Source organism: Rhinolophus ferrumequinum, chromosome 2 (genome assembly GCF_004115265.2).
Source record: "Rhinolophus ferrumequinum isolate MPI-CBG mRhiFer1 chromosome 2, mRhiFer1_v1.p, whole genome shotgun sequence".
Classification (NCBI taxonomy): domain Eukaryota; kingdom Metazoa; phylum Chordata; class Mammalia; order Chiroptera; family Rhinolophidae; genus Rhinolophus; species Rhinolophus ferrumequinum.
Genome location: NC_046285.1, coordinates 38,556,710 through 38,580,115, shown reverse-complemented (window position 1 = coordinate 38,580,115; position 23,406 = coordinate 38,556,710). Strand labels below are relative to the sequence as shown.

Here is a 23,406-nt window from a genome sequence, read left to right as displayed (position 1 = left end):
GACATAGAGAAAAAACTGAGGGTTACTAGATGGGAGGGGGGTGGAGATAAGGGGGAAGGTGAGGAGATTAGAAAGCACAATCGGTAACCACAAGATTGTCACGGGGATACAAAAGTCAATTTGGGAAATATAATCAATAATGTTGTAAAGATTTTGTAGGGCATCCAATGGACATTTGTCTTATTAGGGAGACCACCTCAGGGACAGTGTAGATGCCTGATTACTGTGCTGTACACCTGAAGCTGAAGTTGAATAATAATGAAAGTCAACTCTCATTTAATATATATATATATATAGATAGATAGATAGATAGATAGATAGATAGATATAGATAGATAGATCTATCTATATCTATCTATCTATATATGAAGAAGTGGAGTACAGCATAAGGAATAGAGACAGTGGAAATGTAATGGCTGTGTGCAATGTCAGAGGCGCAGTAGATTGGGGTAGGGGGTTATCACTTTGTGAGGGGAGGGGTATAAATAATAAATGTCTAACTATTACAGTGTTTTGTACACATGAAACTAATAAAAAATTTTTTAAAATATAAAAATAATTGGGACCAGGCCTAGATTTAGGTAAAATTATGAAGGCAGTTTGTTCTGGATAACCTTACAAGATTTTTCCCCCCCCAATATCATATCTCCCTTACTTCCTATCTTTAGGGTTTGATGCCTTTATATCTTACCCTTCAAATTCTGTTTGTAAGAAAGAAAGTGATAAATTAATTTATGCTAAGATATAAATGGTTGAACAAGTGCTATCCCTTTGAACAAAATGGGTATTTTAAAAAGAAGATTTTTCCATTGATGTTTATCAGCAGGTCAACAGAGAACATTTTGTAATGATCAGTTATATGGGGACACCAACAGCTTTATTTGTTTGCCAAATACAGAATGCCGGTCTCTTCTGGTCAATACGGATTCTCTCCAAATGAAATAACCAAGCATTACACAATTTCAAGAGATGGTGACACCATCAGCATGATTCATTCTAATTACAAAAATCATGGAAATTATTTGACCATTTCATAAAAGTTCTGTTGAGACTGTTGGGAACTTTTTAAGGGTGAAAAAAAAACACTTCGATAATGCATGATACAATTAAACTACAAAATCTACTTTGGAAAAGTAGGGAGTTATTTTTCTAATTTTGGCTTTACGACTTTTTTTCCCAACTGTGTATTAAAAATACAGTGGAGAGTATATTGAGAAAGGTGGAGGAAAAGGAGCTTCCAGTTGACAGATTCTACGTGTCTGAAAATAAGTTTAAGTAATGCAAAGGAAAAACTTCAAGAGCAAAAATGTATTATAAATAAGATTCAGCAAGACAGAGATGAACAATTCTTGCATCAATTGCTCCCACAAGAAAGAGGTCTTCGTGAAGAATGCTTATTTATAGAATCCTCAATAAGACAGAGTTGGCTACCTCCAATGATTCATCTTTCACCAATACAATATTTTTCTAAAAGCTCCTACACTCTATCATTTAGATATCCAATTTTTAGAATGTGTTCCACATTGACAACTCCATCTACCATTTTTAGACTTCTTGAGAGCCTTCAGCAGAATTGTGTTGCTATTGTCTTTTAATTGATTGAAATATTCTGCATTCTTCAAGGCACCATAAAGTTTGTTAAATACAAGAGTTAATCATCCTTTAAATCCTTTGAGCACTCATTTTCATCAAAATCCACGAATGAACATGACTTTGATATTTGGATGATAAATACCAACTTGATGGATAATCCCCCTTCTAGTTCATCACCATTATCAACTGAAAATATGAACACAGGGATACTGTGTTGCTGGAGTTTCTCAAATAAATTTTTATATCTTCTCTTGAGCATAACCTTGGTTTCTTCCACAATTTTTTTACATTTCATGGTAAATTTTTCACATTCATTACATGGTAAACTTGTTCAATAAGGAAACTATGTGACTTAACCTACCATTCTACCACAAAAGGATACTTCTCTTCTATGATAAAAACAGGATCAAGTTCAATAACGTAGTATTTTTCATTTAGTTGCAATAACTTTTTAAGACATCCATCTCTAACCTGTTTACAGTTGCCAATAATATTATGACATGTTAGGCATCTTTTCCCCTTGTAGGAAAATCTACTTAGTGTCATATCAAAGTTTGTGATTATTTGAAGTTCTGCAGCACCTCTTTTGATGAAACCACAGATAATTTTACTATTATAGGGTTTTTGTTGCAAACTGAACTTCTCTGGAATTCTGACATCGCTTTTTCACATTCAGACTTTTCCTTGGTTTTCTAATCTTCCTTGGGGTACTCTGAGATCTTCTGTCTGTGATTTTGTCCTACTATGGCTGCATCGGTGGCAGGCAATATCTAGAGATACAGGGCTTGGCTACAGAGATCTCAATGACCTTGGTCTCCTGCCTCATCTTCTTCTTCATGGTGAGTATGTACTGGGCCAGCACCACCCCTCCCACCAGGACATACGTGCTGGCACTAGTTACAGTGTCCACTCTTGCCATGATCACCTCGTCCATAGATGGGACCCTTACGCTCTTCCCAACCATAAGAAGAAAATGACATTCATGAGCTTTTGAAGTGTGAGGCTTGTGTGTTAGCTGTGGAGAAGCTCCTAGAAATTGGTATTTCCACAAAAGGTAGAATTTTAAATCAGGGAAAGCTTTAATTTGAGACTGACCAAATCAGGAACGAGGTGACAGAATGGGAGGAGAACAACATTTTAGAGAAGAGGAAGATGGAATGAGATGTGATCCGAGACATATAAGATTTTAGAATTTGAGGACAAGAGTGCTGACTTTAGAGAATCAGTATCTCAGTTGACAGAGAACAGAGGGGCTGAAGATTATCAGGCAGACTGAAATAGGAGCTGTAGCTTCTCTCATTGCTATGTCCCTGCCATTGACCCTCAATCCCTCAACTTTAGCTTCTTCATTACCCTCTCCCTATGGAAAGTAGAAAGGGATATTATGAAATCATTAGGTACAGCTACCAAAAGCCTGAGAAGAACCAGACAGGACCAGGGGCAGGATAACTAATGCATCTTTAAGATTTAAGAAGAGTACGTAAATTTTGAAGGATAAGGAATGCATGGTCAAAGAACAGAATAAAGACCCCATGTGAGGTGAAAAGGAGGTACTCTGAGGCTTGCGTGTGTGTGTGTACGTGTGTGTGTGTGTGTGTGTGTGTGTGTGTGTGTGTGTATGTATGCACGTGCTTGTTGATTTTGGTAATGGGGTAGGTTGGAGGCATAGGAGCCCATGGAGATTCGTATTATTTTTCTACTTGTCCAACTTAGACTGACAAATTTAAATGTAGCATTAGGCTCCAGTGGATCAAATGAATGACAGGGAAAACTAGAAAGAAATAAGTAATTAAGCTTCAATTTTCTGCTACATGGCCTGATCAACTGAGTGTCAGGATGAAAATATGTCCCAGGATGTTACCAACCTTACAAATTTTGAGCATTTATGTGGTCAGTTTTGGCATCCCCATTTCAAAGTGGTTAAAGTAAAATAAACATTTCTCTTCTAGATTGTAGGAAACTTAAAAGCTGAACTATGATTAGATTCCAGTATTTTTGAATTCCAACCTAGATCTCAAGTTGATAAACAAAATGACAATAAAGAATACATTAAAACATACGCTTATAAATTTAGTGTAAATGCAATGCACTCAGAACCTTCTAGTGACATCCCAATGTATGTGAGCTACACAAAATACACGTATAAGCAAATATCCCATAGAACCTATTCACAAATAGCAAGGGCCCTAGAAATACTGCTAGCGGGCTTATTTCACCAGAAATCTATCCATTATCATTCTTTTCCTGCCTCTGAACATTTCATAAATCTACTGAAATAACATACTGGAAGGAAAAAAAATCCTATTACCAATGCCTGTCACAAGTCTTGCCAAATGCATCATCTAATACTGGATGTCGCATTACAGTCCAATTCAACTAGTAGAAACATGTTTCAAAAACAATTTGGGAGTGAGCAATCAATAGTCACTTGTTGGAGCCTAATGTGTTTTTGTCAATGATTACAAATAAAACAACTTACTGCAGGGAATTTTTTCTTTAAATTTACAGATAAAAAAATGGCAATTAGTTAACAAGATCTTATTTTTGCGTAAGAATGTGGCTTTTCACTGCCAGGAAAAAAAATTATTAGTTAGGTTTTGAAGTCCCTTTCTAGATCTCACAATTTCTAAGGCTATTTTTATGGTAAGAACGATAAAAAGATGTATGAGGATAAATGAAGTTTTCAACTGGGGAAAGACAGAAAATGTGAAGGATTACAGTAGTTCATTTCATTATGGAATCTATTAAAAAGACCAAGAATATGCTTGTGTAAATTATAAAGCACTTTCAACAAGACCCTTTTAGTTTCTGAGACAAAAGTTACCTTAGATGGCCTGTATGCTTCATATTGATGTAATGCATGGGATGAAAAAAAAATTTCTTTTTTATTCTTGGCACACATAGTATTTTAACAACAATTTAAATAAAGCAAACAAATACAAAGTTCAAAAATTCTAATTAAGCAGATCATTTCTTTTCACTGTGTGCGTGTTTTCTATCTTGTCCTTGCCCATATGTATACACATCCTTTCAATTATGCAAGAAATATTTGCTGAGCACCTACTGTATGCCTGCCATTGCTACAGACATTAGAATATTATAGTGAACAAGACAGAAAAAGGGTTAGATCCCTTTTCTTGTGTATCTTACATTCTAGTATAATTTCAATGGACAATCAAATAAATAAAATAAAGAAAAAGATCACATAAGTGTTATGCTGAGAATTAAAATATAGGAATATATATATATATGTGTGTGTGTGTGTGTATACATATATATATATATATATATATATATATATATGTAAAGTTGGAGTTCAGTTTTTTCCTATAACATTGTCCAATAAACTTTTATCCCCAGTGCTACATAATTTCCTCTGTACAACCAACAAGTATTATTTCATTTATCTGTTAAACAATATTTGTTAACACTAATTAAACGCCAAGCATTATCTTAGGCACTGGGGACACAGGTAAGCAAACAAACAAACAAAAAAATGTCATGGAACTTACTTGCATATAGTATCACTAATAAAGGATGACAAATTAGTGTAGGTAGAGTTTCAGCACAGTTTATTGCAAACAACTCAATTTTATGTTAACACAATATAGGATAAATGTTAATCTATTAAGTATGGACTTTCATCCTCAGTCTAACTAATACTTTTATTCTCAATTTATATCTGATTGGTAAAAATTTTCTAGTTCATAGCCTTGTCTATATAATGAGATATACTGGCTAGCTTAGTACATTACGGCTATTGTTTTAATGGTTTCATAATATTTCATTAAGTTAGTATCTCATCTTATTTCACAATTTCTTATTATTGGACATAGTCTTCCTAAACACGTCCTCATCCTCACTCATACACAGATTTTTTTGGTTATTATAAATATTAATAACATTATAAATGTCTAACCCTGTCCCAGCTCTGATATGCCCATTCAAAAGCAAATGCTAGTCTGAATGTCGTGTCTATTATTCACTTAGATAGCTTTTAAATTTTTATCACATATTATGCCTAAACAATATGGTATTTGGTTATATTTGCTTTTAACTTTTTGTTAAAAAATGTCATTCCACATATTGTCACCTGTCATTTACTTTTTTGACTGAACACAATGTTTTTAAGATTCCTTCATGGTGTTGTATGTGGCTGTCATTTACTCGTTTTTCATTGTTTTATAATATTTTATTATATGACGATGCTATAATTTATTTATTGATTCTCCTGGTTATGACCATTTAGATTATGTATAATTTTTGTTATTATGAATAGTGTTTTCCCTCTGACATTTGTGTACATATCTCCTGGACACACATACTAGTATTTTTATGTGCATAAGTTGGGTGTATTATCTAGGAATAGAACTGTTGGATTGCAGGATATGAAAATATGCAGCTTTAAAACTAATGCCAAAGTGATGGAAAGTGATGGTCCAATGTATACTCTCACCAGCAACATATAAAAACTTAAATTGCTCTACATTCTATATAACATTTGGCAATTCCAGACTTCATAATTTTTGCCAATTGATTAGGTTTAAAATAGTTATATGATTTTAGTCTTCATTTGCATTTCCTGATTACTAGAGAGGCTGAGAATCTCTTTAAATGTTTTCTAGCCACTTGTTTCATGATTTGTGATATGCTATGTTTGCTCATTTTCTATGGCTTTTTGTCTTTATTTTATTGATTTGTAAGCATTCTTTCTATACTCTTTATATAAAGTTTGATCCTTTGTCAGTTATATATTCCCGATCCTTTTCCAAATATCTGTATGGCAAATGTCTTCTCCCAGATTATAGCCTTCCTCTTTTACTTTCTTTCAGCTGCTTTTTGATTAAAAATATTTTTCTTAAATTTATTTTATTCTATTTTTTTCAATCTTTTTTAAGGTTTGTGCTTTATGTCTCTTCTTTGAGCCCTCCCTACCTCAAAGCCAGGAAGAGATCCACATTTATTTTATTACTTTATTTATTTATTTATTTTTAATTAAATTTTATTGGGGTGACAATTGTTAGTAAAGTTACCTAGATTTCAGGTGTACAATTCTGTAATACATCATCTATATATATGGAAGCACAATTTTAAAAAAATGTTATGGCAATATTTCCTGCTTATTAAAAAAAACAAAACAAAACAATTTGCCATTACATATGGAATTGGGGCAAGAGGCATTGAGGCAATGTTTGAGTCTAACTATTACACTGTTTTGTACACCTGAAACCAATAAGAAAAAAAAAGGATATGAGGCAAAATCAGTGATTATAATAACAGAAGCTCAGCAAGTTCAGCCTTAACACCAGTAAGGAAACTTTCCATTTTAATACATATTTTAATGTTTTGCTTTTGACATAAAGAACTTAAAATATATGGAATTTATTTTTGTGTAATGTGCATGGTAGGGGTACTTTTTCATGTTTTTTTTTTCTTATAAATAATCAGTGTTTCTAGGTCTATTTGCTGAACAGTTTCTTCTTTTCACAGTAATCTGCCATGCCTTCTTTGACATCTAAGTTTCACTTATTTATGGATCTCTGTGTGTTCTCTCTTCTGATACTGCCTTTTCAGTCTTGTATTTGGACACTGAGTACACAGGTGTCTATTGGAGTTGACAATTGAACAACACGGGGGTTAGGGGCACTGAACCCCCATGCAGCTGAAAATCCATATATAACATTTGACTCCTCAAAAACAACTTCTAATAGCCTATTGTTGACCAGAAGCCTTATTGATAACATAAATAGTTAATTAACACATATGTTGTATGTTATATGTATTGTATACTACATTCTTGTAATAAAGTAAGCTAGAGTAAAGAAAATATTATTAAGAAAATCATAAGGAAGAAAAATACATTTATAGTACTTTATGTATTTATTGAAAAACAAATCCACATATAAGTAGATCCACACAGTTCAAACCCGTGTTGATCAAGGGTCAACTTTATTAAAAGAAATGTTACATTAAATTATAGAGGGTTATGCACTGACTGAGAATGAAAGTGTGTCATGTATTAAAGATTATGATTAACCCAAATCTGAGAACGTGATGTCCATAAAAGAGATGAAATAAATAATGCTACAAAGAGCAATATTATACATGTTCCTTGCCTCTCTTTGATTTATTTCCTAAAGACAAGTTTCCAGCAGTGAGATGACTAAGCCAGTGGGTACAAAAGACTTGGAGAGGTTTTAAATGTACAACTTAAATGCTTTCCAAAAGAAAACATATGCATTTAACTTATCATGGCAAAGGGCCTAGTAGTTAAATTCACAGCTCCAGTTAAATTTGTGGCATCCAGGGTTTTCACTTCTCTTTGCTTCAGCCACATCCCTTGCTATGTCACTACAACATTGACCTTTCTCTTAAAACCACTAAGAGATAATATATTTCCTCTTCGGCCCCTGTCAGTACCTGCTAAAGCAGCATCAGCAGGCGCTGCTGCTGCTAGTTGGCCAGTTTAAAAGTAATAAACCATTTCTGTGTCTCACACTGGGCTCCTGCTTTCATTTTATTAGGGATATGAATATTCTGCTAGGTTGCTCTTTCCCCAGCTACACTCAGAGCTTGCTCTTTCACCTCCCTTAGTTATGTCTTTACTAAGATGTCACCTTCCTCAATAAGGACTTTCAAGACCACTCTATTTAAAATGGCAACCTATCCTTACCACTGATTCTCACTGTCTTCCTCCACTGCTTTCTTTTTTCCATCTCACTTATCACCATTTGTCTGTCTCTCTTCCACCAGAATTTGGAACTTAGATCTGTTTATTCCCAGATGTATACTCAGCTCCATCATCAATGCTTTAAACATGGTAGATGCTTTGTAAATATTTGTTATTAGTATTATGAACAAAATACATAGGAGTTATTCAACATATGGGTTGGATGAATGAATGATGCCCAGAGAACTCTAAGGGATTCACAGTTATTCTTACAGTTTTTGGTGTCTTTCCCACTGGAGGTCCAGGAGTAGTTGAAGCCTCGGGTAGTCACATTAAAATTGCTGGCTGTAAGACAAAATTTCCAGAATCCAACCTTTATAAAGCTGTAATTTAACTTTGCTTTGATGTGCTGAATTTTTAATCTATGGGACTTTGGGGAAATCTGAACTTGAAAATGTGCTTCCCTATGCAGGAACACTAGCTGGCATATTAAGCAAAAGCTCTGTAGTTTATGTTTAATGCCAACTTGTCACTGATTTGCTTCCGTTTACTGTTCTTGTCACCAACTCAGGTCGCTGAGAGTATTGTCACGATTACTTAAATATTACCCTTAATATTCCATGACAATAAAAGGTATAGTATAATAACAAATCACCAACCCTTACTTTTGAGATTATAGTGATTGTCATATCAATATATAGTAACCAGATTACAAGTTACAACAGAGTAACTCAAAAGCAGAATTTCAACATCGAATGAAAAAATATAGCCATTTGCCCAATCCTCAACATTATTGTGGCTATTGTAAAACTTTGGAGTGTGTTTACTCTTTTGAATAATACATGGAAAGCTTTGCTATACTCACTTTGAGGGGCGGTGTTTGGAGTCGATGTACTTGTACCTATAAGGGTTACTGAAGATGTAGCTGCATATCCTATTTTGAAAACAAAATTCGCAAATTGTTATAGGTGCTAACTTTCACATGTTTAACTCTGCCACCACAATTAAAAGGGTGGCATGCAGAGCATGGAATTTTAGAGTTGGAAAGAATCTTAGTGAATACATAATCTAATGGCTTCATTTTTTATAAATTATGAAACTGAGTCCAAAAGGTATATGCCTGTGGTTCCATATGCAATATTTAACATTGTTGATTTGCTATTAACCTAGTTCTCCTAATGCAAAGTGTGCTACATTCACATTTTCAATATATATTGTTTCAGTGTCTACTGTGTGCCCAACTCTATTCTACATACAAAGAACAATAAAGACAAGGTCCTCACCCTCATGGAACTTTCCTTGTAGTGAGTTTTCACAACTGTATGTAATATTTTCACATAATAAATATGGTTTTGTATTTATGTCAATCCCTAGCTTTCAGAGTCATCTCCATCTTTATAATGCCTAATTTTTCATTTTCCTCCTTCGTCTCTTTCTTCCACAATGAAAAACTATTTCATATTCATTTAAAAATATCTCTGGGGATGAAGCAAGGTAGATTGAAGAAGAAAAATACCAAACCACACTCCACTGAAAACATGCTTATGTCTCTTGGGCAGATGAATTTTTAATATATTTTATTTATGTGTATTGCGTCTTTGTTCTAAAACATATTTAAGGTAGCTTATATAAATATGCAATATAAGAAGATAAAAGAAGTAGATAGGAAGGAAAACTATGGGCAAAAAAATAGTTAGAAAAAGTATGTTGCGTCCCATTGAAACCTGAGTGGGTATAGTACAAGAAATGCATTTCTTGATGTCATGTACTTTTAGTATATGTGGGATGCATTTTGATCAGAAGTTTCTAGTAATAATGCTAAGAAATTAAGAGTATATGTTTTGCAATTGATGAACATCATAAGATAAAAAACAGTCAATTTTCAAGAGAAACACAGCTATTCCTTTTATTGTGATAAAAAAGAAATTTCTCTCCAGTCTTTTTAAAAGAGTACTGCATAATATGTACAATATTCTCAACAATATCTTTACATTACAACAGCCAGTATGCTCATTCACACTCAAGCTTTAAATAGTAGTGAATGGCATCCCAGCTTCCCAGGTACCTTGATTCTGGGAAAGTGCATGCCTTAAATAAAAAACATGGGTAATCAAATTTCTGAAAAAATATATATGTAGGATAAATAAATAAATTGGTGTTGTGATTTATGAATCTATAAGTACATATAGATTGATCAAATATAGAGATGATCAGTAACAATTGTTTGCAACACAGCCTACGAGTGAACACCAAATACATACTACACCCCAGCTCTATGAATACAGTCAGATATGGAGAGATGTATTAGAACCTGCCTCAGGTGATGCTGTGAGGAAGTGAAATGGGAAGCCAGCATCAGGATGGGGAGAAAAAATGTTTTAAAGACTGGATATGAATAAGTTGTTGAGTGCCCAGTGTATACTAGAGTCAGAATGAAGTGAAGAGAAAGAGAAATTTTGCCTGAGCCCTCACGGATTATACAATTTAGTGAGAATAAAGGCCAGTGTGGCAGACTGCCAGCTGATCACCAAAGCCCTTCCTCTTCTTTCTGGCACAAATAAAGTGAAGTACATTTCCTAGTTTCCTGTGTGGTTAGGTGTGGTCGTGTACTGAGTCTACACTTTAAATCTGTGCACATCTCTTCATCCCCACAGCCTGCACTGTACATAGTCCAGGCCACCACTGACTTACACTTGGGTTAAAGCATCTTTAAGGACCACTTGAATGTCATTTCTTCCTCCATGGGGTCTTTGGGATATAGCTCCTCCTTACTTCTTCATCCTCATCCCTTTACTTTGCACACAGTGCCTTCAACATTTTGAACTGACTCCAGTGGCATGTGGATGGGAGTGATGGTTGTCATTCCAAGGCCTGGCCTATAAAATCTCCCATGTATGAACCTCCATATTCTTTCCTCATGTACTAGCCAGATATTATGATGCAGGGAGACTTAGAAATCACAACTTAAAGGTGACAGAGCTGCCGGCAGCCTGGGTTCTTGAATGACTATGGAACAGAGCATCCAGTCACTGGCTTGGCCCGTCATGGGCTCTTTCCTTAAGGACAAATGGACTTATACTACATCAAGTACAAATGAATAAAATAAAATTTTGGAATTTGTTGTTACTGCAGTTTGTTTCCCTTCCCTTGCAAACAGTAAATACAGAATTGCCGTTCAAGGTAATAAGTGTCATCTATGGTAGAACATAATATACGGTGTACTGTGGGATTCCAGAGGCGAGAAACATAACCAAAGGAGCTCAAGGATGACTTTCCGGAAGTAGTGACATATCAACTAGTCCTGAAAAATGACAGGAATTAGTAAGACAAGTTGGGAGTTGAGTAAAGAAAGAGGAGAATCAAGGAGAAGACTGCCTCGAGCAGTGTGAACAGAAAAGGTGGGAGAAAACTGAAGTCAGCTCAAAATGTTGGAGGCACTGTGTGCAAAATAAAGGGATGAGGATAAAGAAATAAGAAGGGGCTATATTCCAAAGACCCAATGGAGGAAATGACAATCAACTGGTCCTTATGAGATGCTTTAACCCAGGGTAAGTCAGTGGTGGCCTGGACTATGGCTGTGGGGATGAAGAGATGTGCACAGATTTAAAATGTGGACTCAACAGGGCTTGGTGAATGACTGGATATGGGAAGTAAGGAAGAGAGAGAAAGCCAAAACAATTCCCAGTTTTCTGGCTTGGGCAACTTTTTAGATCACGGTATTATTAACCGAGAAAATAAACAGAGGAGAAGGCAATTTTGGATATGGCCAGAGGAACGAAGATGAATTAAATTTTGGAAAGATTGATTTTGAGTGCAAATGAGACACTGAATTCCAGCAGGAGTTGACCATGTGAATTTAACTCTTAGGAGTGAAACTGGGATGCAAATAGCACATATTTGTGAGACATCTGCGTGTAGACGATAATTGGAGTAGCTGAAAGTACCAACTGGGGGGGAGAAGAGAAGTAAGCCTAAGAAACAAACAATAAAGAATGCTTTCATAGGGGACTGACTGGCAGGAGAAAAGAAGATTGAAAAGGAGGAGCCAGAGAAAGCATATGGTATTAGAGGAGCCAAGGTGACTGCGGGTTTCCAGAAGAAAGGCAAGTCCATCCCATTCAGCAAATATTTGTTGGTGAGCACTGTGGGCCAGTGGTATCAAATGCCGCCAAGAAGGCATATTTCCATATAGCTCTTGACTGCTAAGAAGCCATTGCATTATACCCATCAATCTGTATACAGAGTCTAAGAGACAGATTTGCAAAGCGCTTGAAGATTTGCAAAAGCATTGTAGATTAGCCATTAAAAGCTTGAATTCCAGAGTCAGACTCCCTGGGTTGAATCCTGGCTTAGTTCTGAATTGGATGTATGATCTTGGGAGAGTCTATTGACTTTTCTCTCTTCCTCAAATTCTTCACTTTTCTAGTAGAGTGAGTAAAATAGTACTTTTCTAGTGGGGTGATCGCAGAGATTTAGTGTCATACCTATCGATTACTTAGAAGAGTGCCTGGCATGAGGTAAGTATTAAAAACTACTCTTAGCAGGTATAAAATAGGGCATCTGCAGTTTAATTCAGGTGTTGAAAACATAAGCATATCCTAGCAACAGACAACTTGAATCTCCTGATGAGTTTTACAATTGCCCCATTTCCCTTTGTCTTTTCTAGGTAACCAGTCTCTCCAGGCTGACCCGAGTCAAGAACTACATTCCAAAGGCTGCGCCAGAAAGGGCTAATTGTCAGGGGTGAAGAAAATGGCAACTTTCTGGGGCATTAGCTTTATGATGGGGAAATAATTTCTAGTGGCCAAGTCACCTACATCTCCTTCTCTCACTGCACTGAGCCACCAGTAGTTCAGATTCTTGTGCAGTGACTGAAACTTCTAACTCACTGCTTCCCATCGTTCATCTAAGAGGAGGGCCCAGGCAGTCTCTGTCTCAAGAGCAGCTATGCTTCTCTTTGGCAACTGGTTGGTTATAATTTTATGAACCTATGGGTCACAGAGTGAATTTGAATTTCATTTATTTTTTCATTGAAGTGGCTTTATCTTTGTCCCTTCTGCAACAATTTCTTCAGTTACCTATTTTTAAAATTTTGCAATGTTATGTATTTTTAAAGTTAGCTCGTATCCTTTTTGGAACAAGGCCAGGTGAAAGAAAAATGCATAGAAGAAAACAAATGACGAGGCATAAGTAATCATTGGATACTGTGAGATACTGAGAGATATGATGTGCTCCTCCTAATTAATAGAGGAAGAAAAGGTGAAAGAGGAAGGAGAGAGGGGAAGAGAAAAAGGAGAGAGACTATCCACTTTCTTAAATCACTGTCAAGACGAAAAAAATGATCCCTTTACTTTGGGACCCTGCTCCTCATATGAGGCTTTCACTGCCAGTCTGCAGCCTCTTATCTCCCCTCCCATGAACTAGCATCATTCATTCATTCATTCATTCATTCATTCATTCATTCATTCATTCATTCTTCCTCCCTCCCTTCCTCTCTCTTGCTCTGAGAACTGACCTCCACAGAATTCATCGACTGACTTAGTAAGTGAAAACAGAAAGGAATTATTTTAACAGTGGTGATACGATCACAATGGTGATAACAATGATGAAGAAAAATCACTAGGAAGTAATCATCAGAGAACTTTGAATTTATTTGTAAGCTACCCTACTATTACCTGGAAATCTCAGTCTGCTCAGCAATTGCCAGCCACCTTTCAAAATACGTTCTCCTTACAAACAACATTTTCCCTAACCAGTCTGACTGCCCACACTGGGTGGCACTGATCGGCTCCACGTGATTTCATTCTGGCAGTGTAACTGGAACCCTGGTGTCGTATCATAACATGCTGGCAATTTCATTTGTATTACAATGACCGATTAAAAGTTCTTTTCTGGAGGTCAGAAAATAATGTGACAAGAATCCTTGCTTACTGCGGGTTTACTGCAAAGGAAGGAGAATTCATGCATTTCCATCTAAGGTGCGTTGTTTGTAGACCACGTGAGAGCAGTGACACATGCATGCTGCCTTGATCTTTGTGTTACTGTGTCTCTTGCCTGGCTGCTCTATGCTTCCTCTCACAGGCAGGCCTGTGGAGTTTGCTGAGGGCTGGTACGTGCCAATAAGGTTCTGGGAACAAAAGTGTCAATGACACCCTGTTAGTATCTTGAGAGAGCCGAAGGTCATTTCAGCCTCATTGGTCTCCAGCTGAATTTTGTTTGGGTCTTGTCCTGAGGGTGTGTATCAGGTTGCACAGGTTATTGAAGATCCCTTTACTATGGGACCCTTTTCATCATGTAGGAGTCAGAGCTGAAGCCATTTAGAGAACTATCGAGGGAACCAGATGAATTAAATCCTACCCACTGCTCTTGACTTTACACCACGGTTCAAGGTTGATGCCCCATGAGCTGACCTCTAACAGTCTTCATATTGTTCTCTCATGCTACTCCCTGCATACATCCTTTCATGTATTCACGCAGCATTTGGGAGCTTCTATCGTCTAAGCATTGTGCTTGGCACTGGGGGTACAATGATTCACTCCCCTGGAGTTTAAGTTCATGGAGGATATGGACATCAAGCAGAGGATCACATAGACCGATCCAAATATGAGAACACATGACAGATTTAAAATGTGGACTCAACGGGGCTTGGTGAATGATTGAATATGGGAAGTAAGGGAGACAGAGAAAGCCAAAACAATTCCCAGTTTTCTGGCTTGGGCAACTTTTTAGATCACGGTATTATTAACTGAGAAAATAAACAGAGGAGAAGGCAATTTTGGATGTGGCCAGAGGAATGAAGATGAATTAAATTTTGGAAAGATTGATTTTGAGTGCAAATGAGACACTGAATTTTAGCAGGAGTTACCATGTGAATTTGACTCTTAGGAGTGAAACTGGGATGCAAGAGTCTCAGGAAAGCTTCCCAGAGGAACGTAGCAGGAGAACTGGAGCAGGATAGGTGGTGGTGGGGGGTAGTGAGAGCTTGCAGGCAGAGGACATGGCAAGCCACAGGCCCCGCGGATGGTTTAGTAATAACAATGTGTGGTGCTCACATGCCTGGCTTAGTAATAGCGATGTGTGGCACTCACATGTATGGCTTAGTAATAATGATGTGTGGCACTCACATGCCCGGCTTAGTAATAGCGATGTGTGGTGCTCACATGCCTGGCTTAGTAATAGCGATGTGTGGTGCTCACATGTATGGCTTAGTAATAATGATGTGTGGCACTCACATGCCCGGCTTAGTAATAGCGATGTGTGGTGCTCACATGCCTGGCTTAGTAATAGCAATGTGTGGTTTAGTAATAGTGATGTGTGGTACTCACATGCAAGACTTAGTAATAGCAATGTGTGGTACCTCTCTTTTCCAGGCTGGGACTTTACAAGCCCTCAAGGAGTGTTTGTTTTTTGTGTTGAACTGACTTGCACGTGAGACTGTGGGAGCTGCCTGTCTCAGTGCATACCACAGCCTCGGCAGCTGTATTGTGATCTGACTGCAGCACGCTGGTGGCAGCAAAATTACTTATTCCTCAGAGTAGTTTTTGTTTTGTTTTTAAAAGAAATCCTTTCCTGGAACCCGACTTGGACTTTCTGTAAGTATAAGAGGACACTTCTGTCTTTTACATTAAGTAGAGCGTTTCAAAAGAATTGTATTTGTGTTTCTTCTAGCCAAGTCTTTAAAAGATTAATATTAAGATGAAAAGAGATAATAATGAAAGCTGGAGAACAAAGATATGATTAAAAAGTGCAACCGAAGAATTTCAGAAGCAAACTCTGAAGACATAATAGAAGAAAACTGTGATGACTTACCAATTTACATAAATTAAAAATGTTAACCATTTTATACAAAGAAAAAAGTCATTTATATGTAAAGGGAACGCAATAATATTCTCATATGAACAAGAACTCAAAATATACTTTTGTTGAAAACAAATTAATTAAAAAGTCCAATCAGAATAAAAACCTTAGGAAAGTAATGATCATAAAGAGATCAGCAATAAATACTGAAATAGGTTAAAAAAAATCATATTAATCACATATTTCATTATGTGAATAAGACAGCTTGCTCTTTGTTTTTTCTGTTTCAAGGTTCAGTTTATTCTTCATAACATAGCAAAGCCTCTTCAATGTTCAGTAGTTGGTTTGGTAGTATGACATACTATGTATGCAAGTTATGTGCCAAACCCAGTGATAGAGCGTTGTTTGCTGGTTGTTTATTTTTTCTTCAGTTTACATGTTTGTTCTTGTTAAATCTCGAGAGTGTCCAGAGATACAGTACAATGAATTGTTTCCAGCAAATAAGGAGTTTAGGAAAAACACTACTTGGTACAAAATGTCATTTACATTAATTCAAAAACTATCATGAGGTTAGATGAGAAGGCTTAAAACCTCCCTAACCCATTTCTGTTTCAATTCTTTAAGACATTTCTCAACTAAAATGAAAAATTACACCTTTATATTATCACTAGAAATTCAATTAAGTCAGAAGACAGCTCTAATCAGTTCTGAGTTGAGTGGAGAAGATAGAAACATCTATAAGAGCTAATTGTAATTCTCCTGACATTATGAAGCAGAACTGAATCTCTTAACCCACTCTCCTTCCATTTTCCCAGTGACTGTTCCTTTCACTGCTGGAGAAGGGAAAGGCAGTAAAATGCCTTTCCGTGGTGGGTTATTTTGGGGAAATATTGAAATATATTCCAAATGATTTAAAATTTAAGGATCATTTAATATGGACCTACTATGTGCCAAACAGAAGAAACAGGTGAGCAGCTGGAGGATAAAGAATAAAATGGTAATAAAAAAAGGAAATACTGATTTAGTCATTGTTTCCTCCTTCAAGGAATTAAAAAACACAAATAAAGGTCTTGATTTATTTTGAAATACATTCTGTTTACCAGACTCTTCTTTTAATCAGCATATGCCTTCTCAGAGGACCATGTGGTTCTTTGCTTTATAGTTGTTCTTTATGCATTTTCACATTTGATGCTCATGATAACTACCGTGTTTCCCCGAAAATAAGACCTAGCCGGACCATTAGCTCTAATGAATCTTTTGGAGAAAAATTAATATAAGACCCAGTCTTATATTATATTATTTTATATTATATTATATTGTATTATAAAGACCAGGTATTATATTATATTATATTATACCCTGTCTTATATTACATTATATTATATAAGACCTGGTTTTATATTATATTAAAATAAGACCGGATCTTATATTAATTTTTGCTCCAAAAGACACATTAGAGTTGATGGTCCAGCTAAGTCTTATTTTTGGGGAAACACGGTATATAAACTAGACAATATTACTCCTTTTTTTAAAGATAAGGAACAGTATTAGAAAGATAAGCTGGCTGGCTTGCTGCAGGTTACAGAGCCAGTACGTGGTGAAGACAAGAACTGAACTCCAGCATGTCTGATGCTAACGACTATATCCTTTCCACTCTGATAGTCTTATAGAGCCTTATTACACCATGCATCATCAGAACCAGGGCTTATACATGGAAGAGCTCAATCATGGTCAATAGCACACCTTTACTTCTTCCTCTTGTCTTCCCAATTTCCTTCAAGCATCCTCACCTTTGTTTTGTTTCTTTTTTTTGAAAAAAATTTTATTTTCCAAGTATAGTTGTCATTCATCATTATATTAGTTTCAGGTGTGCAGCATAGTGGTTAGACATTTATGTAATTTATGAAGTGATTCCCCACTAAGTCTAGTATCCCCCAGAATCATACATAGTATTACAATATTATTAACTATATCCCCTACACTGTACTTCACATCTTTGTTATTATTTTGTAACTACCAATCCGTACTTCTTAATCTCTTCATTTTTTCACGCAGTCCCCAAACCTGCTCCCATTTGGCAACCATCAGTTTCTTCTCTGCATCTATGAGTCTGTTTCTGTTTTGTTTTCATTTATTCTGTTCTTTAGATTTCACACATAAGTGAGATCATATGATATTTGTCTTTCTCTGTCTGACTTATTTCACTTAGCATAATACCTTCTAGGCCCATCCATGTTGTTGCAAATGGTAAGATTTCATTCTTTTTGATGGCTGAGTAATACTCCATTATATAAATGTACCTCTTTATTCGTTATCCAATCATCTATTGATGGGCACTTAGGTGGCTTCCATATCTTGGCTATTGTAAATAGTGCTGCAGTGAACATAGGAGTGCATGTATCTTTTCAAACTAGTGTTTTGGATTTCTTTGGATAAATTCCCAGAAGTGGAATTGCTGGGTCATAAGGTAGTTCTATTTTTAATTTTTTGAGGAACCTCCATATTGTTTTCCATAGTGATTGCACCAATTTGCAATCCCACCAACAGTGCACGAGGGTTCCCTTTTCTCCACATCCTCTCCAACACTTGTTTGTTGATTTTTTTTTATGATAGCAATTCTGATAGGTGTGAGGTGATATCTTAATGCGGTTTTATTTGCATTTCTCTGATGATAAGCAATGTTGAGCACCTTTTCTTATTTATTGGCCATGTATATGTCCTCTTTGGAGAAATGTCTATTCAAGTTCTCTGCCCATCTTTAAATGGGATTGTTTGGGGGTTTTTTGATGTTAAATTATATAAATTCTTTATAAATTTTGGATATTTATCCATTATCAGATGTATCATTGGCAAGTATTTTCTCCTATTTGGCAGGTTGTTTCTTTGTTTGTTGATGATTTCCTTTTGCTGTGCAAAACTTTTTAGTTTTAAGTAGTCCCTTTTGTTTATTTATTTACTTTTTGTTTCCCTTGTCCAAGGAGATATATTCAAAAATATATTATTAAGAGCAATGTCAAAGAGTTTACTGCCTATGTTTTCTTCCAGAAGTTTTATGGTTTCAAGTCTTACATTTAAGTCTTCAATGCATTTTGAGTTTATTTTTGTGTATGGTGTAAGCAAGTGGTCTAGTTTCATTTTTTTGCATGGATCTTACCAGTTTTCCCAACACCATTTATTGAAAAGATTGTCTTTACTTCATTGTATATTCTTGCCTCCATTGTCATAGATTAATTGACCATATAGATGTAGGTTTATTTCTGGGCTCTCTATTCCATTGATTTATATGTCTGTTTTTATGCCAATATCATGCTGTTTTGATTATTATCACTTTGTAGTATATTAGGTAATGTGATAACTCCAACTTTGTTCTTTCTCAAGATTGCTATGGTTATTCGGGGTCATTTGTTGTTCCATATAAATTTTAGGATTATTTGTACTAGTTCTGTGAAAACTGCCATTGGTATTTTGATAGGGATTGCATTGAATCTATAGATTGCTTTGGGTAGTATAGATATTTTAATGATGTTGATTCTTCCTATCCGTGAGCATGGTGTACACTTCCATTTATTTGTAACTTCTTCAGTTTCTTTCTTCAACGTCTTATAATTTTCCAAGTACAGGTCTTTTACTCCTTGGTTAAACTTATTCCTATGTATTTTATTTTTTTTGGATGAAACTGTAAATGGGATTGTTTTCTTAATTTTTCTTTCTGATAGTTTGTTACTGGTGTATAAAAATGCAACTGACTTCTGAACATTAATTTTGTATCTTGGTACTTTACTGAGTTCCTTTACCAATTCTAATAGCTTTTTGGTGGAATCTTTAGTGTTCTCTGCACATATTATCATGTCATCTGCAAATAATGATAGTTTTACTTCTTTCTTTCCAATTTAGATGCCCTTTATTTCCTTTTCTTTTCTGATTGCTTTGGCTAGGATTTCCAATACTATGTTGAATAAAAGTGGTGAAAGTGGACACCCTTGTCTTTTACTGATATTAAGGAGAATGCTTTTAGCTTTTCTCTGTTAAGTACGATATTAGCGTCAGTTTGTCATATATAGCTCTCATTATGTTGAGGTATATTCTCTACATTCCCACTTTGCTGAGGGTTTTTTTTTTTATCATAAATGAATCAAGCATCTTCACCTTTAGCCATGCTTTTACAACTCTGCTTATTATTTTCCAATCCATCACACTGCTGCCAAGAACTTTAGATTTTGTGGACATCTCAGTGGGCAAACCATCACTCATCATGTTTACTTCATTTTCTCTGAATTTATTTACTAATTTTTATTTTATTTTAAAGTAAAGTTGTCTATATTTAGGCGTGTAACATGATTGTTTATACATATATATGATTAAAGTCAGCTAATTAATATATCATTTCTCCTCAGATAATTACCATTTGTTTTTGTGATGGGAGCACCTGAAATCTACTCTCTTAGCAAATTTGCAATATTCAGTACAGTATTATTAACTATAGTTATGCTGTAAATTAGATATCTAGACTTATTAAACCTACTTATTAACTCTAACTTTGTGCCCTTTGACCAACATCTCTCCACTTCTCCCACCTCCCCATCCCTGGTAAGTACCACTCTACTCTGCTTCCATGCATTTGACTTTTTTTAGATTCCACATATAAGTGAGATTATGTACTTTTTTTCTCTCTCTGTCTGGCTTATTTCATTTAGCATAATGTCCTCCAGGTTCATCCATGTTGTTGCAAATGGCAGAATATGCTTCTTTTTTAAGGATGAATATTACACACACACACACACACACACACACACACACACACACACACACACTCACTCACAATTTTTTTATCTATTCATCCATCAATGGAAACAGATTGTGTCCATATCTTGGCTATTGTGAATAATGCTGCAATGAACATGAGAACATGACTATCTCTTAGAGGTGATTGATTTCATTTCTTTCAGGTACATACCTAGAAGAGAGATTGCTGGATCTATGGTAATTTTATTTTTAGTTTTCTGAAAAACCTCAAAAACTGTTTTCCATCATGGCTGTACCAATTTCCATTCCCAGCAACAGTTTACAAGGTTTCCCTTTTCTCCACATCCTCACTAACACTTACTTTTTTGATGATAGCCATCTTAACAGGTGTGAGGTAATATGTCATTGTAATTTTAATTTTAATTTAATTTGAATTTGAATGAGTTCCTTGTATATTTTGGACACTAACCTCTTATCAGGTATATGACTTGCAAATATTTTCTCCCAATCTACAGGATGTATTTACATTTTGTTGATTGTTTTCTTTGTTGTGCAGAAGTTTTTTAGTTTGACATAGTATACTTGACTATTTTTGCTTTTGTTGTCTGAGCTTTTGGTGTCATATCTAAAAAGAAATCATTGTCAAGCCCAATGTCAGGGAGCTTTTTTACTATACTTCTTCTAGTAGTTTTATAGTCTCAGGTTTTATGTTTAAGTCTTTAATCTATTTTGTGGTGTTTTTGTGTGTGTATGTATGGTATAAGATAAGGGTGGTCTAATCTCATTCTTTTGGATCTGAATATCCAGTTTTCCAATCATCATTTATTGAAAAGACAATCCTTTCACATTGTGTACTCTTGGTACTGTTGTTGAAAATTAGTTGACCATACATGCTAGGGTTTATTTCTGGTCTCTCTGTTCCATTCCATTGGTCTATGTATCTGCTTTTAAGCCAGCACCATACCATTTTGTTTACTATAGTTTGGTAATATAGTGCGAAATTGGGAAATGTGATGCCTCCAACAGTGTTCTTCTCAGAGCTCCGGGCCTGTATGTCTTGGACGTTGGGATAAAGGGGACCAATACCTGACTCAGGCTAAAGAAGCTATATTGGGAGCCCATGTTTGGCTAGCAGTGCTGAATGGGCATAGAGAAGAGAGATATGACCAAATGGAGAAAAGGAGCACTTTCCCTAAACAGGAGGCCAAGGTGCATATTTTCCCAAACAAAACAGGAGGCCGTGAAAAGAATTCTTACCCAGGAAGAATACCTAGAAGAACAAAGAAGGCTCCAACTGGATTAGACCTCCAGGATCTTAAGGGCTGTAGGAAGGGAAGAAGCAGAAAATTGGAGGAGAGGCATGACCTGTACCAAAGGGACAGCAGCCACAGGCCAGTCACAGATTTCTGAGAAATCTGCCAAAGTGTCCCATGAGGTTAAAATGACAACTTTCATTCTCCCCATCCAGAGGACACCTAAATCAGATTAAAGCCAGCCTGACAGGGAAGCTCTTTCTTCATCTACCTCTCCCCTTTTTTCCCTATTTTGTGATCCCCAAAGAGAGGCCCAAGCCAATAATTAGGAGTGGAGGAGAGAAAGAAGTCAGGAAACCACAAAGACATCTCCTACATCTCTTTTCCACCCCCCATAGACATAAAGCACACAGTCTCACATCCCAGGCTTCCACAGCTCATGCAGACTCACACTTGGGAATGGAGGAGGGAGAGGCATTCTAGACTGAATTAACTATTGTGAGTTTTGACATTACATTGATAGGACTTTTTAATTATTGATACAGTTCTGGTCTGGCGACTGACAGGGACCAGACAACATTTATTATGTGAAAATCACTCAAAAAAGCCAAGGAATCTGCTTAAAATTTCTTTTAGAGGCCAGGAAGAAATTCTTCAATAGAACGCATTTGGACAGGAAATGATGGGGAAAAGAAAATTAGTTTTGCTAACCTACCCAGTCCAGCTATTTATTAACTAACTACATAGATAAAAGTTATTTGTAAGTTCAGGCTGATACTGCTGATACTGAGTGATCTGGTTAGTCAAACACAATTATCCAAGACTTTGCATTATTCCTATGTATAATTGAACCTGAAATGTAACCTATTTTCTCAAACAGTAATATTTTCATTCAGCCTTCCACTCTATTAACATATTATCTATCAGTATAGCCACCTAGTCTCCTTGACAAATGTGTAATTGTATTCCATCAATTCACTTGCAGCACAAAGAGCATTTAAACCCATAGCAACATTAACTGGAGAATTGTACTTAAAAGACTATGGACCATCAACTACATCTAAACACATTTGAGTAGCCTCATCAACCTCCAATGTCAGGATAAGGTGGATACTGACCTTCAGACCAGCATATAGGAGATATGTGTTATGAAATCCTAATCTCTGCCCAAGACCCTGTTTGCACATGGGATGCAAATTGTTTGAGGGAATATGTGCTTCCTGAACGGCTCAAGGCAATGTGCACGACTGGATTACAGCTCTAGGAGGGTTTTCAGGGCTCCCTTGGGGAAAGTTGATAGTAAGTAGGACAGAGCTCATCACACATCATGTGATGCATTTGTAGACACTC

The 23,406-nt window shown here is 36.0% G+C and overlaps 1 protein-coding gene and 1 pseudogene across 1 annotated transcript in view; both read right to left on the bottom strand.

Annotated features, from left to right (window-relative positions):
* Positions 1-23,406, bottom strand: part of CD96 (CD96 molecule) — an 89,911-nt gene that overhangs the window by 12,824 nt on the left and 53,681 nt on the right. Inside the window, exons 9-10 of the mRNA XM_033091779.1 lie at positions 9,129-9,197; positions 8,537-8,608 (exon numbers count right to left, since the gene is read on the bottom strand). Of these exons, the coding sequence (XP_032947670.1) occupies positions 8,537-8,608; positions 9,129-9,197 (141 nt within the window). The remainder of the gene's footprint in view (positions 1-8,536; positions 8,609-9,128; positions 9,198-23,406) is intronic.
* On the bottom strand, positions 1,399-2,536 carry LOC117014041 (cytosolic 5'-nucleotidase 3A-like; annotated as a pseudogene).